A 23,068-nucleotide genomic window follows, 5' to 3' on the forward strand; every position below is an offset into this window, starting at 1 on the left:
ATTGACCTCTGCTTAAAAATCACAGCCCATTCATTTCGCCTTTCTTTCATTCTGTGCAAAGAAAAAGCAACCTCTTAGTCCAGATATCTTGCCATGACTCGCGCATGCATGCACGTGCACGGGGTGGCATGACCACCAAACAGAAAGATATGGACACAAGATGTGTGCAAAATGTATTTAGTTTCCTATCCATGTGGACATGATTTAAGTGAGGACCTAACCTCCTCTAGGGGGTCTGGGGGCATGCTCCCCCAGGAAGATTTTTTTTTAAATATTGAAGATGAAAGCATCAATCTGGTGCACTTTGAGAGCAAAATGAAGAGATCTATGGAAACATCTCTCAACACCCAGATGAAACAGAACTGGAAGCAGATTTTCTTTTTCTTTATGGATATTTTACAAATCACTCTCCTTTCAAACTGTATTCTTGTTTATTAATAACAACTTTTTACTGTCATATAGTATTTTATACCCGTTTACTTTATTCTCTTGTTTTTTGATAACTATAATGATCATATAAAGATGTGCCTTTACCTCACTGGTTGGAGAAAAAGCTTCTTATATTCGTTAGCATAGCTAGCTAACCAGATGCTAATAACAACAAAGGTATTGACTGTATGATCAGTATGACAGATCGCCACTGGGCTTTCAACTAAAGACACAGCCACGCAAAAACTGCGGCATGGGTAGCCTACGGACCAGGCCCGGACTGGCCATCGGGAGGACCGGGAGGTTTCCCGATGGCCTGGCCTGCTAAGTGGCCTGCTGGCCTGTGGAATTTCTCTCTTGTTGTATTGTGAACGCAACGCTGCGCAAATGTGGGTCTGACTCTGCCTCACAGAGGGTGACTGGCTGTCTACATGATGTGGCCTGCTGACATGGCCACTTTCATACAGATCATACTAATGCCCTCGATTGGTCTCTGTGTGTCATTCAAGCTCGGGAGGGTGTGTGTAATGTGGCGCGAGCGAGTGAGATAAACCGCGCGCACCGGTTACGTGTATTGTTGTTGTTAGCATCTGGTGCTAGCTAGCTGCGCTAACGGATATAAGCAGCTTTTTCAACAACAAGGTGGAGGAGAGTCCTCTCCTGTCAGACTGAGAGACTGATAACTACAGCTCAGGTGAGGTAAAGGACTCTCTGAGTGTTTAGATAGTTAACTTAGTCTAAGTTATCTCTGTGGGTCTCAAAGGGTTTGGTCACCATTTATGTAAACACATATTTCCATTTGAGGGGGGAGTGATTAGTAATATGCATGAATAATAAAAATAAAATGTTAACTAGGTGAAAAAAGGTAAGATAAACTTGTTGAGACCTAAAACTAGTCTTTGCTGCTGCCTCAAAGAGGAGCAGGGGGAGAGGAGGGAGACAGGTGAGGCTGGTTCAGGAGCCCAGACACACTCGCAACTATAAATGAAACAAAAACAAATAAATAAACAAGTTTCAATGTTTTCTCATATTGGATATGGGATGTTATTGGTTATGGCCATGTTTTTATGATTATTTAAATGTATACAGTTCTGTTTCATATGGGTGTAGTCTCTTTATTTCCCCCTCAAAATGCACCAGATTGATGCATTTAAGTCCAACATTTAAAACAAATCTTACCGGGGGAGCATGCCCCCGGACCCCCCTATAGGATTTGATGTCCATCTCCACTTAAAATATGTTCACATAGGTCCCTAAATAGATTTGCAATTTTTTTTAAATAGTAACCCATGTCCATATGTTTATTTTTGGGTAGTAGATTTAGACGGCTATCACTATGGGCAGCAACGCTGTAAAAATTGGCCTGGCTGGGTGTATAATTCCCGGCCTGACTTATTGTCCCAGTCCGGCCCTGCTACGGACTTATGGGTACTGCAATTATTTGAAGTCCCGGAGTGGCGTTCTGGTGCTCTCCCTCAGAACTGCACCCCTGTCAGACGAGACATATACCACGTGATGTTAGGCTCGTGTTGTGTTCAAGGACCCTGACCGTTGCCAGGAAAAACAGGCACTTGTTTGTTTAATTATTTTGCGGTCTAGATTTCTTTAATTTTTTTTCTTTTTTGCGTGTGTTTATAAATTACCTCGAGGGCCAAACCAAATGGTCTCGCGGGCCGTATACGGCCCGGGGGCCGGAGGTTCCCCACCCCTGCTCTATAACCATGACACACACATCCTTAACGACTGACTTCCAACACCGTTTAGAAACTTTATGGAAACAACAAATGTGAAAGGTCATAAACTAGAGATGCAGAATTAACATTAACGTTAAAAATGACTGCTAAATGTTCTGATCGATGGATTGTCCGATAGATGAATTGTACGATCGATGAATTGTCCGATAGACTGCGGACATCGCTCGCTATTTCCAGAAGGGAAATGGATCAGCAGACATGTGTCTCAGGGCTTGTGTGCCACTCAGTGAGTCGGCAGAGGAGCGGTGTCCCACTCGTCTGGAAGCAGTTGGGCGTTTTAGAAAAACACTATTTCAATCATCCTCGTGTTATACGTTCAGCAACAGAGGAGGCTCGGTGTCTGCCGTGTCGTAACAACATGAAAGAATGAAAACTAGACGCACAATAAGTCGATTAACGGGACAGGTGGCGCAGTGGTCTGTGCATCCGATCATCAGATCAAGGGGGGTGCTGGGGAACTCCAGTTCGAAACCCGCTCCTGCAGCCACTGCGTCAGGCCGGTGTGTCCTTGGGCAAGACACTTCACCCGAACTTGCTCCTGTGGGTATTGTCCACAGTGACCATTGCATGTATGATATGTGTAATGTGTGTATCTGTAAAGCACTTTGAGCATCTGGAATATAATAAATATAAGGAATTATTATTATTATTATTAACAAGAAACGGTCAGACGGAGGATTTGAAGTCAGAAGGTGATCTGAAATGTGGAGACACGGTGAAAGATGTCCACCAGTTTGTCTCGGGTCCATGTTGCGTTCTGTCTCAAGAGGACCGCTCTGATCTGGAACACGGAGGAGCAGCAGGTCTGCTCTGACGGGGAGTCTCAGCACTGGGATCTGTTTCACTTTTTCACGACTAGAATATCAAATCATCTGCAGACTCTGCTCTCATCTTGCTGATGAAATCCCTCCACGCCCTCACATCGCCTCACATCGCCTCACGTCGCCTCACGTCGCCTCACGTCGCCTCACATCGCCTCACATCGCTCCAGCGTGTTGATGTCAGTGTAATGGCTTTATCCTAAATCACAACATGTGAACTCCACCTTACTGTCGAGACGTGTTCCATCTGCAATGTGTCGTGTTTCACACCCGAAGTCTAAGGACAGAGGGTCTAAGGACAGAGGGTCTGAGGACAGAGGGTCTAAGGACAGAGGGTCTGAGGACAGAGGGTCTAAGGACAGAGGGTCTAAGGATAGAGGGTCTAAGGACAGAGGGTCTGAGGACAGAGGGTCTAAGGACAGAGGGTCTGAGGACAGAGGGTCTAAGGACAGAGGGTCTAAGGACAGAGGGTCTCAGGACAGAGGGCCTAAGGAGGGTCTAAGGATATAGGGTCTAAGGACACAGGGTCTAAGGATAGAGGGTCTAAGGACAGAGGGTCTAAGATAGAGGGTCTAAGGACACAGGGTCTAAGGACAGAGGATCTGAGGACAGAGGGTCTAATGATAGAGGGTCTAAGGACAGAGGGTCTAAGGAGGGTCTAAGGATATAGGGTCTAAGGACACAGGGTCTAAGGATAGAGGGTCTAAGGACAGAGGGTCTAAGGATAGAGGGTCTAAGGACACAGGGTCTGAGGACAGAGGGTCTGAGGACAGAGGGTTTAGGACAGAGGGTGTTTCTCATACTGATATTCTGAACAATGTGTGTTGTAGTATTTGCTGTAAAGCGTCTCGAGGCTGTTTGTATTGTATGCAGCCCTTTGGCTCAAACACCGAACATCCTTTATAAATAAAACTTGATTTGAAGTCGCCTCCTCCCGGCTGCTTCAGAAAACCTCAGAAAAGAAGAAATTGCAAACAAAACTGTTTTTTTAGACAAAAGTATAAATCTGTTTAATTCAATAAAATATCAAGTACAATCACAGCACCCCCCCCCCTTCCCGCTTCTAATATTAAATAATTAAGACTTATTTCATTCATTGCCAACACTATTACAGAGAGTTGCATCATTCCACTGCAGCACAAGCTCCCCCCGACACACACTGCTCCAGATACAAGAGAAGCACGGAGACACTGAGCACACACACCGAGGTCCGTGCACTCTTTCCGGGTGCTCGCAAGGCGGTAGAGTCATATGGATGTCAGGTGCGGCCCGGGAGGAGCAGCCGGTTGCTTTACGGCCGCAGAGCCGTCACCGGGTGAAGGAATGTGTCTGTAGTGTGCATTTGTACCGCTACTTACAATTAAACATTGATTTCACACATGTTGGGATCAGTCCCTGCACATCCGGGTTGTACCGTGGATCCCTCAGTGGGACATTTACCCGGTGTCGATGCATCGCTTCTTCAAGTCGAGTGACGAGGCTGCACACTGACATTTCATTCCCCTCTCGCCCCGTCCAAACGTCTCAAAAAGCACACATGTTAAGAACAACAACATTAGAGGGTGCATGCCCCCAAAACCCCCCCTATCACAGGTCGATTTGGGACCTCGGTATTTATAAAATCCTGCATGTATGGCCACGAACAAGCACACAAGACATCTGAGGAGACATCTGAGGAGACATGTGGACAATCTGAGGAGAGGATTGCGCAATAACCTGATTTCCATGCACTTCAAATGTAACCATGACGCGGCTCGAGTCCAGTTTCTGCCCCTCCAGATGCCTCAACACGCACACATGTTAAGACAACTAAAACAGGGTGCACGCACGCACGCGCACGCACGCACGCACGCACGCACACACACACACACACACACACACACACACACACACACACACACACACACACACACACACACACACACACACACACACACACACACACACACACACACACACACACACGACATGACATCTGAGGAGAACATGTGAACAGTCAGAGAAGGATTGCGCAATAATAATCCGTGCGCAATAATCCATGCGTCCCATCCATAGTGTCCGTGTAAAACCCGTGTACCGTGTCTCTAGAGTCCCGGCGAGTCCCGGTCCCGGTTCTAGCAGGTCCCGGTGGCGGACAGCAGGTTCCTCAGGGTGCCGAGCTCGCGCGACAGCTGCTCCACGCGCTTCTGCAGCCGGTCGTTCTCCGCCGCGAGCTCCAGGACTTTGTGCTGCGTCTCCAGATTACGGATCTTGGCTTTGTCTCTGCTCTTCCGCACGGCCAGGTTGTTCCTCTCCCTCCGGACCCGGTACTCGTCGCTGTCCTTGTCCAGCCGCTTCTTCTTGTTGGGTTTCATGCTGCTGGACACCTCCCCGCCCCCTGCAGCCGAACTCTGAGCGGTTCTGGTGGGGCTGGAGCAGGTGGAGGAGGAGGAGGAGGACCCGCTGGAGAGGTTCCCCATGCTGCCGCTGGCGGACTGCTGGTAGTGGATGTAGGACCGCATATCGAACCCCGAAGACCCGTTTTCCATCTTCCCGTCCTCGCGGCTGTCCTCTCGGTACCGGCTCGCGGGGTTCAGCACGCTATCCATGCGCGTGTCCTGCAGCTCCGCGTACCCGATGTGCGCGTAATGCTGAGGGTCCCGCAGGGGGTCCTCCAGCTGGTTCAGCAGGGAGTAGTTCTTGTGCAGAGCCGAGACCCCCCTCTTGATCTTGTTCTCCAGCAGGAAGTCTGAGAACACGTCCTGCTGGTTCTGGTTCGGCTGGTTCTGGTTCTGCTGGTTCTGGTTCTGCTGCTCCAGGTACGCGCTGAAGTCGATGGCTCTCTCTCGCTCCTCGAGCTCCGTCATCGGGTCTCCGAGCCTCCAGGGGCCGGGGTGCAGGGGAGTTTGCTGGGGGGGGTCTCTGCGGAAGCCGCCCTCCTCGTCGTAGAATCCGGCCACTTCCATGGAGCTGCACGCGCACTAAGAGCAGGAGCGTCCGCGGAGACGCTCGCGGTGTTTTGGGGAGGGGGTGTGATGTGGTTTTAAATCCCCTCCGTGTGAGAAAGTAGTTCTGAGGAGGCTCGGCTCACAGTGACAGGTCTTCCGGTCTCTGGGGGTTTTATTAGATATGGAGGGGAGGCGGGGCTTAAAGCTGGGCAGGTGCGTGACGCGGCGGAGAGACAAAATGACTCGATCCGAAATAAAAGTTAAATACAAGTTAGAAATACTCCGTTACAGCTCAAGGTTTCCCTCAAGTTAAAGTACACATATATATAATAGGCTACAGTTTGCTCAGTGTTACTATACTCCAAATAGAAGTACAAGCAGAAGTTGAGGGAGAACTCAGATCCTAAAGTATTTATACTACTGTGCAGAAATACTTTGTGACAAGTAAAACTCCTGCATTCAAAACTTTACTTTGGTTGATTTATATTTTGTATAATTTGAATGTGCAAAGTAACTAATGCTAATGTTCAGGTGTATATCAGTGTGTAGTGTCTCTACTTTAAAGAGTCCTCTCCTGCTGATGTTCAGGTGTATATCAGTATGTAGTGTCTCTACTTTAAAGAGTCCTCTCCTGCTGATGTTCAGGTGTATATCAGTATGTAGTGTCTCTACTTTAAAGAGTCCTCTCCTGCGGATGTTCAGGTGTATATCAGTATGTAGTGTCTCTACTTTAAAGAGTCCTCTCCTGCTGATGTTCAGGTGTATATCAGTATGTAGTGTCTCTACTTTAAAGAGTCCTCTCCTGCTGATGTTCAGGTGTATATCAGTATGTAGTGTCTCTACTTTAAAGAGTCCTCTCCTGCTGATGTTCAGGTGTATATCAGTATGTAGTGTCTCTACTTTAAAGAGTCCTCACCTCCTGATGTTCGGGTGTATATCAGTATGTAGTGTCTCTACTTTAAAGAGTCCTCACCTCCTGATGTTCAGGTGTATATCAGTATGTAGTGCCTCTACTTTAAAGAGTCCTCTCCTGCTGATGTTCAGGTGTATATCAGTATGTAGTGTCTCTACTTTAAAGAGTCCTCTCCTGCTGATGTTCAGGTGTATATCAGTATGTAGTGTCTCTACTTTAAAGAGTCCTCACCTCCTGATGTTCAGGTGTATATCAGTAGGTAGTGTCTCTACTTTAAAGAGTTCTCTCCTGCTGATGTTCAGGTGTATATCAGTATGTAGTGTCTCTACTTTAAAGAGTCCTCACCTCCTGATGTTCAGGTGTATATCAGTATGTAGTGTCTCTACTTTAAAGAGTCCTCTCCTGCTGATGTTCAGGTGTATATCAGTAGGTAGTGTCTCTACTTTAAAGAGTCCTCTCCTGCTGAAGTTCAGGTGTATATCAGTATGTAGTGTCTCTACTTTAAAGAGTCCTCTCCTGCTGATGTTCAGGTGTATATCAGTATGTAGTGTCTCTACTTTAAAGAGTCCTCTCCTGCTGATGTTCAGGTGTATATCAGTATGTAGTGTCTCTACTTTAAAGAGTCATCTCCTGCTGATGTTCAGGTGTATATCAGTATGTAGTGTCTCTACTTTAAAGAGTCCTCTCCTGCTGATGTTCAGGTGTATATCAGTATGTAGTGTCTCTACTTTAAAGAGTCCTCTCCTGCTGATGTTCTGGTGTATATCAGTATGTAGTGTCTCTACTTTAAAGAGTCCTCTCCTGCTGATGTTCAGGTGTATATCAGTATGTAGTGTCTCTACTTTAAAGAGTCCTCTCCTGCTGATGTTCAGGTGTATATCAGTATGTAGTGTCTCTACTTTAAAGAGTCCTCTCCTGCTGATGTTCAGGTGTATATCAGTATGTAGTGTCTCTACTTTAAAGAGTCCTCTCCTGCTGATGTTCAGGTGTATATCAGTAGGTAGTGTCTCTACTTTAAAGAGTCCTCTCCTGCTGATGTTCAGGTGTATATCAGTATGTAGTGTCTCTACTTTAAAGAGTCCTCTCCTGCTGATGTTCAGGTGTATATCAGTATGTAGTGTCTCTACTTTAAAGAGTTTTTCACGGTGCTTTTCTGACAGTTATGTTTTGTTGTGTTTGCGGAGCAGCGGCAGAATAAAAAGTGGAAATGCAACTTGTGATTATTTTCCTTATAATGAAACTCAACACGAATAAAAAGTGAAAATACAAACCAGCAGCAGTGTGAGGCAAAAACTGCATCTGATGAAAACATGTGCTCTCACGCCCCCTGCAGGCACATCTCAGTAACTACAGTGATGGAAAAATACAACAGATACTTCACTCAACTGAACTCAGTACGTGAACCTGAGGAGATGCACACAGACTTTATGGAAGAATACCACTGGGGGGGGGGCAACCTACCTCACAAAAGGGGACATTAGTACAACTAGCATATCTCACGAAAGGAACAATTATTGTAAAATGACCCGTGTATCTCACGTAGGCCTATAACTTAGTAAAAACTATATCATGAGAACGCAAAACTTGGTAAAAAACTATTTAAGTAATAATCATGTACAATTATGTAATTTTTTTCTTTCTGAAAAGGACCATTAAATACTTACCGTATAGGCTATGAATACTTCTACTTTGGTAGGATTTTAAATGCACAACTTTTAGTAACACTGTAGTATTAATAATAATATACTCACCCTTGTGTTGTCGTCCTCTCAACGGAGCAGCTTCTGTTCATAAAGCATATCGTATAAATAATCACTCAGATCTGTGTACAGATTATTATTATTCAGATTAAAAGTTACTCTTCTTTTCAGTGAACGGTCAATAAACCTCATTTACACAAATTCAAACCTCCTTTCTGAGTTTAAGACACACATGTTGATGCATTCTCCCAAATTGACCCCAGATGCTTTACATTTGAATTAAACCCAAAACCTAATGAAAGTGATCATAATTATTTTCTTGCAAAGACACGCAGTGTGATATGTTTCTGGCGCTAACATAACATAATTCAACCCAATTCAACCACAGTTTTCAAACCGGAGTATAACACGCACACACGCACGCACGCGCGCGCACACACACACACACACACACACACACACACACACACACACACACACACACACACACACACACACACACACACACACACACACACACACACACACACACACACACACACACACACACACACACACACACACACACACTGACATCTAGTGGTGATCTGCAGACATCAACACAAGGTCAACATTAAACTCATAACTTTAAGCATTATTGAGAATATGATGAATTCACGTGACTTTGGTAACATGATGCTTTTATTAAAGCTCTTTAAAAATGCATATAGTTAAAGCTGGTTTAAGATCACCCCATGTCTGTCCTCCTGAGTCCTACATGTTGTTGTTTTTATTGTATTTTAATTGATTTTTTGTTGTATTTTATTTGTATACTACATTCTATCTTGTCATTTTATCATGTATTGTTATATGTTTGTTAATAATGCAAACCCCACTGAGACAACCATGTTTTTTATATTGAATCTTATAAATAAACTTAGATTTGATTAAACTTTTCTCTGATCAGCTGTAGCTATGGCAACAGGTGGCAGTTAGCCTCCATTAGCTTCGATGCTAGCTAACATTAACCACCGGTCAAAACACATTACCGTAATTACCTAAACCTTTCATGACCGAAAGAACGAGATCGCGGATACCAGCGGCCGAGATGGGTTTCCTCCGCAGGGTGGCTGGCGTGTCCCTTAGGGATAAGGTGAGAAGTTCGGTCATCAGGGAGGGACTCGGAGTTGAGCCGCTCCTCCTTCGCGTCGAAAGGAGCCAGTTGAGGTGGTTCGGGAACCTAGTTAGGATGCCACCTGGGCGCCTCCCTAGGGAGGTGTTCCAGGCACGTCCAGCTGGGAAGAGACCAAGGGGTAGACCTAGGACCAGGTGGAGGGATTATATCTCTTCGCTGGCCTGGGAGCGCCTTGGGATCCCCCAGTCAGAGCTGGTTGATGTGGGAAAAGGAAGTTTGGGGCTCTCTGCTGGAACTGCTACCCCCGCGACGGAGAGAAGATGGATGGATGGATGGATAGTTGCTTAATTATTTTTAATATTTTGTATTATTTCATTATATTCTTATATTTAGTTTTTCCTTTTTTTCTTTGTATTTGTGAAGAAATCCAAATAAATTGACAAAAATGTTCACAAATATAATTTTACTGAAGTTATCTTGACTAAACAATTCAAATCAAATCATTTATTTATTTAACTGGCAGTAAAAATACAAGCCAATAACTCATTTACAAAATAGTTAGATTTTGAGGAACTCTGTATAAAGCCCTCCCCTAGCTTTTTCTTAATTTGGCAGCGTGCAGTGAAGGGTTCCTTTAGTTCCCTTTTAAAGACGTGATGATCACAGCGATAAAATGCCTGAAGCTGAAGTTTTGTACTCTGATGTAAAGTTCAAAAGAGACAAGGGAAACAATAATGGTGAGTCAAAATATGTTCATTCATCTATCCATCTATCTATATTTCTGTACATTACTAAATAAGCTACCAGAGCTTTTTCAAGGAGTTTTAAGAACTTAAAAGACGCATGTGTTTCTGCAGTTTGAGTGACATGTATACTCAGCAGTGAGTACATCAGAGCTCATTGAACAGAAAGTGTTGTTCGGTTGCAGGCAGTGCATCCTCAGCGGCAGACACCACCTACTCTGCAGTCAGGATCTTGGAGAAGCAGCCATCCACAGAGCTTCCTGGTGAGTGATAACACATATTAATACATCACAAAAGAGAACAGGAAAGTAACCTCCAGTCCGTGGAGTCAGGAGGCCATCAAGAACATACAACAACAAAACATGTGAATGGATCAATCCAAGTTATGTGAGTGCTCAGTCTTGGAAACTAAAACAAAGAAATGGATATCTATATAAATAAAACCTAAAGAATGGCAACTTGATTCTTAAGATAGATTGTATTGTGAGCAAAAATATATATTCCAGAAAAAATAAATAACATTCATTTAAAGTATTTCAGGAAATGTGTCTTTAAACTTTTGCTTCCTGATGTGTCATTTCAATCAGCAGAGACGGTTTTGATGTAGGAACACATATTTATTGCAGAGATACACAAATTAATGTAAAGGTGATTTTGGCGATTAGGCCCCGTTGTGCGGGAGTATCTTTCGGGAGGGGAGAACCGATCAGATGAAACCCCCCGGGGTCTAGACCCTGGTGGTGGTGAATGGATAGTTGGGTTCGGTCTGAAGGGGAAGGGCTTAGCTTGACCCTGGTGGTGGTGAATGGTTCGGTCTGAAGGGGAGGGGCTTAGCTTGACCATAGTGGTGGCGAATGGATAGTTGGGGTCGGTCTGAAGGGGAGGGGCTTAGCTTGACCATGGTGGTGGTGAATGGATAGTTGGGTTCGGTCTGAAGGGGAGGGGCTTAGCTTGAGCCTGGTGGTGGTGAATGGATAGTTGGGGTCAGTCTGAAGGGGAGGGGCTTAGCTTAACCCTGGTGGTGGTGAATGGTTCGGTCTGAAGGGGAGGGGCTTAGCTTGACCCTGGTGGTGGTGAATGGATAGTTGGGGTCAGTCTGAAGGGGAGGGGCTTAGCTTAACGCTGGTGGTGGTGAATGGTTCGGCCTGAAGGGGAGGGGCTTAGCTTGACCCTGGTGGTGGTGAATGGATGGTTGGGTTCGGTCTGAAGGGGAGGGGCTTAGCTTGACCCTGGTGGTGGTGAATGGATAGTTGGGTCGGTCTGAAGGGGAGGGGCTTAGCTTGACCCTGGTGGTGGTGAATGGATAGTTGGGGTCAGTCTGAAGGGGAGTGGCTTCGCTTGACCCTGGTGGTGGTGAATGGATAGTTGGGTTCGGTCTGAGGGGGAGTGGCTTAGCTTGACCCTGGTGGTGGTGAATGGATAGTTGGGTTCGGTCTGAAGGGGAGTGGCTTAGCTTGACCCTGGTGGTGGTGAATGGATGGTTGGGGTCAGTCTGAAGGGGAGGGGCTTAGCTTAACGCTGGTGGTGGTGAATGGTTCGGCCTGAAGGGGAGGGGCTTAGCTTGACCTTGGTGGTGGTGAATGGATGGTTGGGTTCGGTCTGAAGGGGAGGGGCTTAGCTTGACCCTGGTGGTGGTGAATGGATAGTTGGGGTCAGTCTGAAGGGGAGGGGCTTAGCTTAACGCTGGTGGTGGTGAATGGTTCGGCCTGAAGGGGAGGGGCTTAGCTTGACCCTGGTGGTGGTGAATGGATGGTTGGGTTCGGTCTGAAGGGGAGGGGCTTAGCTTGACCCTGGTGGTGGTGAATGGATAGTTGGGTCGGTCTGAAGGGGAGGGGCTTAGCTTGACCCTGGTGGTGGTGAATGGATAGTTGGGGTCGGTCTGAAGGGGAGGGGCTTAGCTTGACCCTGGTAGTGGTGAATGGATGGTTGGGTTCGGTCTGAAGGGGAGGGGCTTAGCTTGACCCTGGTGGTGGTGAATGGATAGTTGGGTCGGTCTGAAGGGGAGGGGCTTAGCTTGACCCTGGTGGTGGTGAATGGATAGTTGGGGTCGGTCTGAAGGGGAGTGGCTTAGCTTGACCTTGGTGGTGGTGAATGGATGGTTGGGTTCGGTCTGAAGGGGAGGGACTTAGCTTGACCCTGGTGGTGGTGAATGGATAGTTGGGGTCAGTCTGAAGGGGAGTGGCTTCGCTTGACCCTGGTGGTGGTGAATGGATAGTTGGGTTCGGTCTGAAGGGGAGTGGCTTAGCTTGACCCTGGTGGTGGTGAATGGATAGTTGGGTTCGGTCTGAAGGGGAGTGGCTTAGCTTGACCCTGGTGGTGGTGAATGGATGGTTGGGGTCAGTCTGGAGGGGAGGGGCTTAGCTTGACCCTGGTGGTGGTGAATTGTTCGGTCTGAAGGGGAGGGGCTTAGCTTGACCCTGGGGGTGGTGAATGGATAGTTGGGGTCGGTCTGAAGGGGAGGGGCTTAGCTTGACCCTGGTGGTGGTGAATGGATAGTTGGGGTCGGTCTGAAGGGGAGGGGCTTAGCTTGACCCTGGTGGTGGTGAATGGTTCAGTCTGAAGGGGAGGGGCTTAGCTTGACCCTGGTGGTGGTGAATGGAAGGTTGGGTTCGGTCTGAAGGGGAGGGGCTTAGCTTGACCCTGGTGGTGTTGAATGGAAGGTTGGGTTCGGTCTGAAGGGGAGGGGCTTAGCTTGACCCTGGTGGTGGTGAATGGATAGTTGGGTTCGGTCTGAAGGGGAGTGGCTTAGCTTGACCCTGGTGGTGGTGAATGGTTCAGTCTGAAGGGGAGGGGCTTAGCTTGACCCTGGTGGTGGTGAATGGATAGTTGGGGTCGGTCTGAAGGGGAGGGGCTTAGCTTGACCCTGGTGGTGGTGAATGAATAGTTGGGGTCGGTCTGAAGGGGAGGGGCTTAGCTTGACCCTGGTGGTGGTGAATGGATAGTTGGGGTCAGTCTGAAGGGGAGTGGCTTAGCTTGACCCTGGTGGTGGTGAATGGATAGTTGGGTTCGGTCTGAAGGGGAGGGGCTTAGCTTGACCCTGGTGGTGTTGAATGGATAGTTGGGGTCGGTCTGAAGGGGAGTGGCTTAGCTTGACCCTGGTGGTGGTGAATGGATAGTTGGGTTCGGTCTGAAGGGGAGTGGCTTAGCTTGACCCTGGTGGTGGTGAATGGATAGTTGGGGTCAGTCTGGAGGGGAGGGGCTTAGCTTTACCCTGGTGGTGGTGAATGGATGGTTGGGGTCGGTCTGAAGGGGAGGGGCTTAGCTTGACCCTGGATTCAGAGGGACAGGAGGTGAAAAGGGGGGAAGGAGGGTTGCGTCGAGTCACCTGAAATTACAGCTGTCAGAGGGGGGAGAGCAGATTTAAAAAGGGTTTGCGGAGCGCTATGATAGGCTTGTGAGAATAGAGCAAAGTGATTGGTTAAGCTAGGGAGTGAAGCCCCCGATCACTTATTGAGAGGAGAGAGAGTAGTAACATGGGAATAGTAAATGAAGAGTAAAGACGGACTTCCTGGTTGAACTTACGCTGAGCTTCATTTCAGAAACCTTCTGGAATATTTTAATGTAGTGAAGTAAATGCTACTGTGTGTGGAAGGTTAAGGAGTCATTTTAAGGGCCAATGTGTAAAGACTATAGTAGCTTTGAGGTAAATATTAAGATGTCATTTGTGTTTCATTCTCATTGCTGTCACGCCTGAGTTTAAATGTTCATCTGATCTTTAAGAATTAAAATCAGTTATAGCAACATTTTATACTTTTGTAAAATAGAAATAAAAACATGTCTCACTTAATAAAGAGAGGACTTTGTTGGTTGAGTAATTGACTGCACAATGAACTGATTAAAAACATGTTTAGAGAAAAAGAAGGAACTGACCATGACCAAATCATTTCAACATAAATGTTGGTCATTTCTTGGTTGTTTCCTGTTTCTATTTGTGTCTTCGTGCTGTGTTCAGTCGCTGTGTGAACATTTCAATAATTTCATCTGTATGTCTGAGAAGAGACTCCCTGGGCGATGAATAATAACATCAATAAAGTGTATTGAAGTATTGAAGGACAGTCAGACAAGAATAATGTAAAAGAAAATGGCTCAAAGGATTGAGTGAGAAACGGTCCCCAGGGCGTGAAGTTGTGAAATGTGGTTTTACTTACGTCACAGCGTCTTCAAAAGTTCCTCAAAACAAGATCACGCAGAAAAAAGGCTGGGCTCTTTGCTTCCATAACATAACATCTCTAATTGTTATGTTGAGGCAAATCAACCCTCACAACAGGAAAGAACGAAACAGAGAGGAATCAATAAAACACAAATACAGACACAGTTGAGATTAATCATTATTATTTAGTTTATAACATGTTTAACGCACACATTGTCAGGTCTCCTAAACTTGGACATGTTCCAGATGTCGAAAGGTCATCATCTCATGGCGTCTTTAGGAGTCTTGCAGGATATGAATGATCCACTTAACCCTTCGATGCCCGAGTGACTGGACCCTAAACTCTAAATAAGTGGGTCAAAAAGGACCCGTATTAGAATTATGTGTTTTTATGCCATTTTGGTGAAGACAAATCACTTATATATTTTGGTTCACGCTAGAAATATTTAATATTTAATTTTTCACTATTTTTAATTTTAGACATTTTGTTTACATTAAAAAAAAAAAGAAAAGATTCCATAGAAAATGCATGCGGGTCATTTTTGACCCACTTGTGGAAGCTTGGGGTAGAAATACAAACACTACAATTTCTTAAAATGTAAATTAAGAATTTGAATGGCATGATATCCAAAACATGTTTTTTGAGGAATAGCTGGAATATGAAATGATAAGAAAATGTAATTACAAAGATACTTCAAGAAAACCACCTCACCGGGTCCAAAAAGACCCACTTATGCATCTAAGGGTTAACAAACTATATATACGTCTGCACATGAGCGCACATACATTTCTTTACTTTAACTAACACACCAACATCCTTATCGTTTCTTAGCTGGATATGAACCACTAGCTTTAGACTAACTGTATTATATCTGAGGAAGACCTCCCTGGGACTTCCTCTGACCTTTGCCAATGTATAACATGGGTACATCTGCTGATAAGGGCAGAAGAGACGATGGAGCCTCTCTGACCATTTTATTTTAATTTAACTATACTTCGATTTCTACTGAGAACAAATAAACGTTAGATAATGCCCGACTTGCACTTTTCAACGTTTAAAATAAACTAGTGATAAAAACATATAATCTTAATTCAGCTAATTAACTGTGATAATTACGTGGTCACTTTATTAGGTCCATTTTTACAACTTTGTCCATATTGGAATATATTTAGGTTTTTCTGGCGACAGTATGTTTCTGATTTATGGACTGCATTCATAACATTTTGAAAAACGATTGGCTCTAACATGTCCAACAAAGGAAACTCTGAAAGCGGATGTAGCTCGTGTGAACCTGTGAAATGGGGTTTGACTTTAACAGCTTCTTTACAACGTCCTTAAAACAGGACACGAACACAAAGTGACTCGTCCACTAGTCAGGACTTGGGCTGGTTTGCTCCTCAACATTTCTTTGTTCCGACTAATTCTACGTGTTTACAATTTCTACTTTACTACACTGTGACATTTCTTTGGATTAGGATTTACTCCTTCACTAAAAGTTAACTTTTGATCATACTGCCTTCGTAAACATTTCATAAAAAAACTTAATAAAAAAGTTAAATGTGCAAATAAAGAAATATGTAATAGCCGAGCCTCAAAACGCTTCTTCTTCTTCTTCTTCTTCTTCTTCTTCTTCTTCTTCTTCTTCTTCTTCTTCTTCTTCTTCTTCTTCTTCTTCTTCTTCTTCTTCTTCTTCTTCTTCTTCTTCTTCTTCTTCTTCTTCTTCTTCTTCTTCTTCTTCTTCTTCTTCTTCTTCTTCTTCTTCAAATAAAGTGTGCTATTAAAACAAAATATGAGTAAAATATTCATCAGCATTCTTTTTTCTTTTTTTTAATGAAACGTAGTCCGTTCAAGTCTTCGTTAATTTCCCAACATGTTCAGAGTGTAAGTGATCCAGAGTCTCTGTCTGTGCTCCACAGGTTCCCAGCAGCAGTCTGAGTCAGCTCCGCGATGTAGAGTCACCTCAGAGAGAGCGGCTCTGGTTGTTCTCAGCGTTCTCCTGGCAGCTTCTCTCGTCATTCTCGGAGTAACCTGTGAGTTTCTTTTCAAACTCAATGAATTAAGAACGAGATGTAAATCTGATGTTTCTTCCATCCAGACTGTTAAACTCCTGAAACAACATCCATAACATTCATCTGCTACTTAGTCATTATTTATCTAATATATCATACATATATAGCATATAGACTCTTATTGCACTATTTCACTTTTTTTTAAAACTATTTTTCATTTTATATTTACTATTTAATATTTACCTGCACTATATTTATGTGTATCTGTGTTATTGTGTTGCTCTGTTGGAGAAGCCAGTGACCTAAGAATATCATCGGCATAACTATAGCTATGTTCGTATGACATATAAAGAACCTTGAACCTTGTTCAGAACTGGTGGCTTCAGGCGATCTCTGCATGTGTAACAGAACAGCTTGAAGTTAAATTCATCTGAACAGATTCGTGGTAATTAACTGATGCTTTCATTTTCCTTTCTCAATTTAAAATCAGTCAAATTAGTTTGGAGAATTTTCAATGTCCATCCATCCATCCTCTCCCGCTTATCCGTGGTCGGGTCGCGGGGGTAGCAGTTCCAGCAGAGAGCCCCAAACTTTCTTTTCCCTCATCAACCAGCTCTGACTGGGGGGTCCCAAGGCGCTCCCAGGCCAGCAAAGAGATATAATCTCCCTAGGGAGGTGTTCCAGGTGGCATCCTAACTAGGTGCCCGAACCACCTCAACTGGCTCCTTTCGACGCCAAGGAGGAGCGGCTCAACTCCGAGTCCCTCCCGGTAGGGCTGTCCCGAATACCACTTTTCGGGCTCCGGATATTCGGTAGTAATCAGCAGCGAATACTCGAATATTCGGTGCGGAAATATTTTTATTTTTTTTTTAACAAAAAAATTTCATAACACGCTCCGAGACACCTGACAACATGCTGTTAAGCAGAAGTGCAGACAGAGCATACTATTACGATTTATATTTATTTATTGTCTCAGTACTCGCATACATTAAAACTAAATGTGTCCTCTGCATTTAACCGAGCCGCAGTGCAGCGCCTGGGGACCAAATCTGGTTCCAAATTACGTTTTACAACCTGAAGATACAAAACACATATTTATGTTATAACAACAATGCTTTTAATAACATAGCCGTAACAGTAGGCCTAACAAAATAAATGAAGAACGAAAAATAAATGAACGAACTGTATGCCAATAATTGCCTTAGCCCCAGATGTTCCCACATTGCTCCTATTATTTTCACTATTCGGATCAAATTGAAAAACTAATATAAAAAAACAATTCGGTTGCTTGCTTGCAACTATTTTCCAAGCAAAGTAAGTGCACGATTTTATCATGTGTAACGTTACTGTTTAAACGGCGGATAAAGCAGCTTCATCATGGCAACTTGACAACAGCTAAGCTAAGCTAAGCTAGGCTACTACTTACAGCATCCAGGTGACTTTTCAGAGTTGTTGTGCCACCGTGGTCGGCCAGTTTCTTGTCGCATATTTGGCACACTGCCTTCTTCTTACCGTCGTCCAATTTAAAATGATCCCACACAGCTGAAGTCTTCGGCATTTTGTGTTCAGGTGTGTGAAACGAGGTGAAGCGAGGTGAAGCGTGCCGTTTGCATTTGTGACTGAGTGAACGCGATGTCAGGAGCACAGGCTGAGATTGTATATATTTCCGCATTTTAACAGTGCAATTCAAAAGTATAAATATAGTATAAGAATATGGAAATTCGCCTTTATTGATAGCATACATTTAGGAAAAAATTTGAATTGAAAATAAATAAAAAAACGAATATCCGAATAATGAAATTAAAACCCGAATAGTTGACCAACGAACGAATATTCGAATAGTCGAATATTCGGGTACAGCCCTACCTCCCGGATGACCGAACTTCTCACCTTATCCCTAAGGGAGACGCCCGCCACCCTGCGGAGAAAACCCATCTCGGCCGCTTGTATCCGCGATTTTCAATGTCATGTTTTCAATCTATTTGGCATTCCAATGTGAACCTACTTCTCCATAACATTACTATATATGTTGAAATGATTCTCCTTTAATGAACAGACTCTTAAAAACTTTTCTTTCTCGTTTTTATCAATCAGCTCATCAAAACATCCAAACCATAGAACGTCTCCAAAAGATGATAGATGAGCGTGACGCTGAGATGAAAAACCTCACAGGTAAACTTCGTCCACATCCAGATCTCTTTCAAATGGTTGAACACTCATATTGTTCTGTTAAATATTCACCTCGTGTCTCGACTGCGTGAACCATGGAAGAGCTTTGATCTCTGTTCAGGTTCTGTTCAAAGTAAAACCATTTTTATATTCTTCCACAACAGAGACTTATCTGAAGTAAACCGTCAGTGATGGATTTACTTTCTCACATGTTTGCCCTTCTGATGACGAAGTGACAGATTGCCACACACATAACACAGATGTGTGTCGTCTGACTAAAGACTTGCTCTGATCTCTTTAAAGGGGGCTCATGTAAAAGGTGCCCAGACGGCTGGGAGCGTCATGGAGGGAAATGCTATAATTTCTCCATCATTAAAGCAACCTGGACACGGAGCGGAGCAGACTGCAGACGCACAGGAGGAGATCTGGTTCAGATCGAGAGCAGCGAGGAGCAGGTAGAACACACTGCTGCAGGGTCGCCATTCACCCCTTTGTTCCTGCATTAGTTAGCTCAGAGAAGTTATTCATTTGTTTTTGCTGTCCAGAAATTCCTGGAGCAGACATTGAGATGTTATATGACTGAAGATGAGGACAAGTTCTGGATCGGACTGACGGACTCAGAGACAGAGGGAGCATGGCTGTGGACAGACGGTTCAGCACTGGACAGGAGGTTTGATTGTTGTAAACACTTTTTTTTAAATTTCCAATATCAAAGTCATCAGTTTGATTAAATCACATCTTTCTCTTCCTCAAACCTCAGATTGGATTTTTGGTCCAAAGGAGAGCCAGACAACTATAAAGGGAACAATACTATGGAAGAGGATTGTGCGAGGATGGGGGAGAGAGGTGGAGCGAGGGACCTGAAGTGTTGGTACGATGCATCCTGTGAAGTCCCTCACAGAAGTATCTGTGAGAAACCAGAAGACCCTAACTCACTGTGCACCTGAAAGCAGCTCAGCTGAGTCTCAGCCTGTTTATATATCTCAGTACAGGATGCAGAACGTGGAGCAGGGTGCTTGTGAATGGTTCGGTCTGAAGGGGAGGGGCTTAGCTTGACCCTGGTGGTGGTGAATGGTTCGGTCTGAAGGGGAGGGGCTTAGCTTGACCCTGGTGGTGGTGAATGGATGGTTGGGGTTGGTCTGAAGGGGAGGGGCTTAGCTTGACCCTGGTGGTGGTGAATGGATAGTTGGGGTCGGTCTGAAGGGGAGGGGCTTAGCTTGACCCTGGTGGTGGTGAATGGATGGTTGGGTTCGGTCTGAAGGGGAGGGGCTTAGCTTGCGTGCTTTTTAATAAAGCTCTTACATAAATAATATATACAGCCATGCAAACATTAAAATGCAGCTTCTTGAATGTGTTGAATGATTAAGAACAGAAGTTCTATTTCAAACTATAATGGAACTGGATCTGCACAAAATAAGTGACATTTTCATTTTGGGCTCTGAGTAATAGTGACAGCACTTCTACATATTATCACCATTTACAAATCAATCATTCAAATGATGGAGAAATGGTTTCTGCAGATGAACCCATAACGATAATATCCATTGCTTGCATTTCACTCAAACACATGTGATAATGAGCTCCACCTGCGAACTCCAACAGCAAAATGACGTGGATTCATCGGTCACAATAATCGAATGATATGACGTATAATATTATAACCATCGCAGCTTTTAGCTTTTTGACTTCTTCATAATATTGCAGGAATGTCATGGTGATAGTGTTTTTGTACACTGTGTTATTATTCCTTTAGTAGCTATTAGTTTACTTTCTGTCAATGAACATCTTGTGTCAGCAGCACTTCAATGAACTGCTGCGTTTCATTTCTAACTAAACATCACATTTCATATTCTCTTCACTTTCTTTATAAACATGTGTATGTGTTAAGTAGCTACTAACTAAGGTTGTCCAGTGCATGCTATGAAGTAAGAACTAAGTACTTGAGAAGTGATGTGTACTTTAGTGAAGTAAAGTATTTTCAAATCTTTTGACTGAACTGTTTTATTTGAGCTACGACAGCTCGCTCATCTGTAAACATGTAATCCATGTATTGTCTTCTTTTGTCATTTCATTTGGATGTAACTCTAAACATTTAAAAAGTGAAAGTGTAAAACAAAAAACACAACGGTAACATGTGTTGATGTTTTACATTTTGGATATGCATAACAACTAATTCAAATGAAGTTAAACAATTATTACTTTGATTGAAATGAATTACTAAATTGAGTCGCAGCTGAAAAGCATCAACATTCAACCGACTCCAGGATGATGAAAACACAGACTGGACGAATCATCAGTTTAACGCGCCTTTCGTTTTCTCTTTAAGACATCAGTAATGATAATATTTCAACATGGTTTAGACTTTAAGGGTTGAAGTAATGAGAAGAGTGAGCAGCAGATCAGAACACAGCAGAGACATTATCTCTATCAGCACATCAATGTGGGAGCCAAAAGCCCGAAGATGGCCCGAACAGCCAGGCAACAGCCGAAGCAAGTACGATGCCTACAGAACGAAGGCAACGTTTACATTACATTTAAGACAAACAACTGCATCGAAAGCAACAAAAACAATGATGTTAAAGTACTCTGATACTGTACTGATATGTTCAGACATTGTTCTTTACTTTCTCCGTCTTTATATGTAGAAGATATTACGTTTTCTCCGTCATGTTGTTTCCATAGCAACAACAACTTCCTGTCAACAGCATAAACTCGCCTTCAAAATAAAAGCATCTAAATAAAACAGGAAGTTAACCTAAATTACATTCAAGACATACAAATGCAACGAAAGTATCAAAAACAAAGTAATATCCTTTTCAGTTTCACAGAACACAAATTGGGTTATTTACATAATCTGTTTACATGATTTTGTTGTGCGATAAAACAACCAGAGAAGCGATCTGCAAGGAGACATTGCACACCGTGGTCCCATCTCGATGTCATCGTACTATAATACGATGGCATGGCGAGGGCTTCACGTAGTCGTGTTGCGACAATCGGGCAGCTTCTTGTTTCCTTCCTTTTGTCTTCGTGAGGCGAAAAATGCCCGATGGCTCCGATGATCACACAAAGTAAAGATGAAGATGACACGATTTGACAAGATGCCCTCACGCTGGCCTTACGAAGGGCAACATGGACACACGAATTCAACACAAAAATAAACCTTCGCAAAGTCCTTCGGCAATTTGTTGGCATGCCAAAGATTTTGCCACCGCTCATGAAGTTGCTGCCGGAGCCTGAGAAACTCCGCCGGCGGTCATACGACGGCTTCAGATGCCTCACGAATGGCCCGATGTTACGATCAGAGCCGGGTTTCCATCTGGGGTCAATTTCAGGACAGTGAGATCTCTTTAGTGAAACAACATCATGTCTCTGAACCGTGATATCCTAACAAACAACAACAACTCTTTTCATTTCTTTAGACTAACTTCTGCAGCCTGTGCATACTAATGATGATCATCAACAAGTACACAACCAACTCTCTCAGGAGAACCTAAATCAAATCCATCTGAACAGACGACAAAACTCAACAAGTGAAATTAACCACCTGCACTTTAACAGTTCAATGAACAGGAACTTCACTGCGCGTCCAACAAGCACATGTAAGAACAAACATCCTTATTGTTATATATATGTTCTTTTTACAATAATATTGCACACGCAGGAGAGTAACCTTCTGTTGATACTTATTAAACCTCTGCTCTGGACTGATATCCCTATGGTTATAAAATACACATTTAACTGTTAGAGAAACAAACATGTACTTCAAACTAAACACTTCTTAAGCTTCACTCAGTTTAAGAATTTTAACACGTTATTTACTTTTGTATATCAAGTGTCTTATATTTAAGTGTTTATAAGCCCCGGCTGCTGATATGCTTCCACCAGGCAGATATTGAACAATAACTGTGGTAAATATAAATATTTGAGTAGGTTTTTTATCTCTGTGCAGAGCGTTTTATCTCCTTTCAGCTCCATGTTTATACCTCTTGGCTGTTATCCTTATCAAATGAGAAGCTAATATGCCAGCTCACACTCGGCTTGTTTGAGACGAGTTGCGGCTCGCCTCGAAAGTAGACGAGAATAGCCGATCGCAGCCGGGGAAGGTCTCAAAAAGCCCCCAGGAAGTGTGCCGGAGTCTGATGAGAATATTCGTGCTGGTCAAACGGCGGTACTACACTTCCTTTAGGTTGCTGGGCCCGGAAACACTTTTTCCCATTGACTTTCATAGGGAAAGAGTGGTCTGTAACTCGTTGGATAATTTTTTTAAACTAAATAAACTACCCAGTATGAACGTTTGTATAGCCCTTATTAAAAACATGCGTTCCTCAAGTTGTA

The 23,068-nt window shown here is 43.9% G+C and overlaps 2 protein-coding genes across 2 annotated transcripts; one reads left to right on the plus strand and one right to left on the minus strand.

The window, feature by feature from the left end:
- Positions 1–4,017: 4,017 nt before the first annotated feature.
- cebpb (CCAAT enhancer binding protein beta) lies at positions 4,018–6,080 on the minus strand. The gene has a single exon (XM_034079411.2). The coding sequence runs from the start codon at positions 5,947–5,949 to the stop codon at positions 5,119–5,121; it is 831 nt and encodes a 276-aa protein (XP_033935302.1). The 5' UTR covers positions 5,950–6,080; the 3' UTR covers positions 4,018–5,118.
- Positions 6,081–10,232: 4,152 nt separating this feature from the next.
- Positions 10,233–20,718, plus strand: LOC117443427 (galactose-specific lectin nattectin-like). The gene is made up of 7 exons (XM_034079412.2): positions 10,233–10,395; positions 10,587–10,664; positions 16,469–16,582; positions 18,656–18,733; positions 19,034–19,185; positions 19,276–19,400; positions 19,491–20,718. The coding sequence occupies exons 1-7, from the start codon at positions 10,332–10,334 to the stop codon at positions 19,675–19,677; spliced, it is 798 nt and encodes a 265-aa protein (XP_033935303.1). The 5' UTR covers positions 10,233–10,331; the 3' UTR covers positions 19,678–20,718.
- The last annotated feature ends 2,350 nt before the right edge of the window (positions 20,719–23,068 follow it).

Source organism: Pseudochaenichthys georgianus, unplaced genomic scaffold (genome assembly GCF_902827115.2).
Source record: "Pseudochaenichthys georgianus unplaced genomic scaffold, fPseGeo1.2 scaffold_610_arrow_ctg1, whole genome shotgun sequence".
In the NCBI taxonomy this organism is placed as follows: domain Eukaryota; kingdom Metazoa; phylum Chordata; class Actinopteri; order Perciformes; family Channichthyidae; genus Pseudochaenichthys; species Pseudochaenichthys georgianus.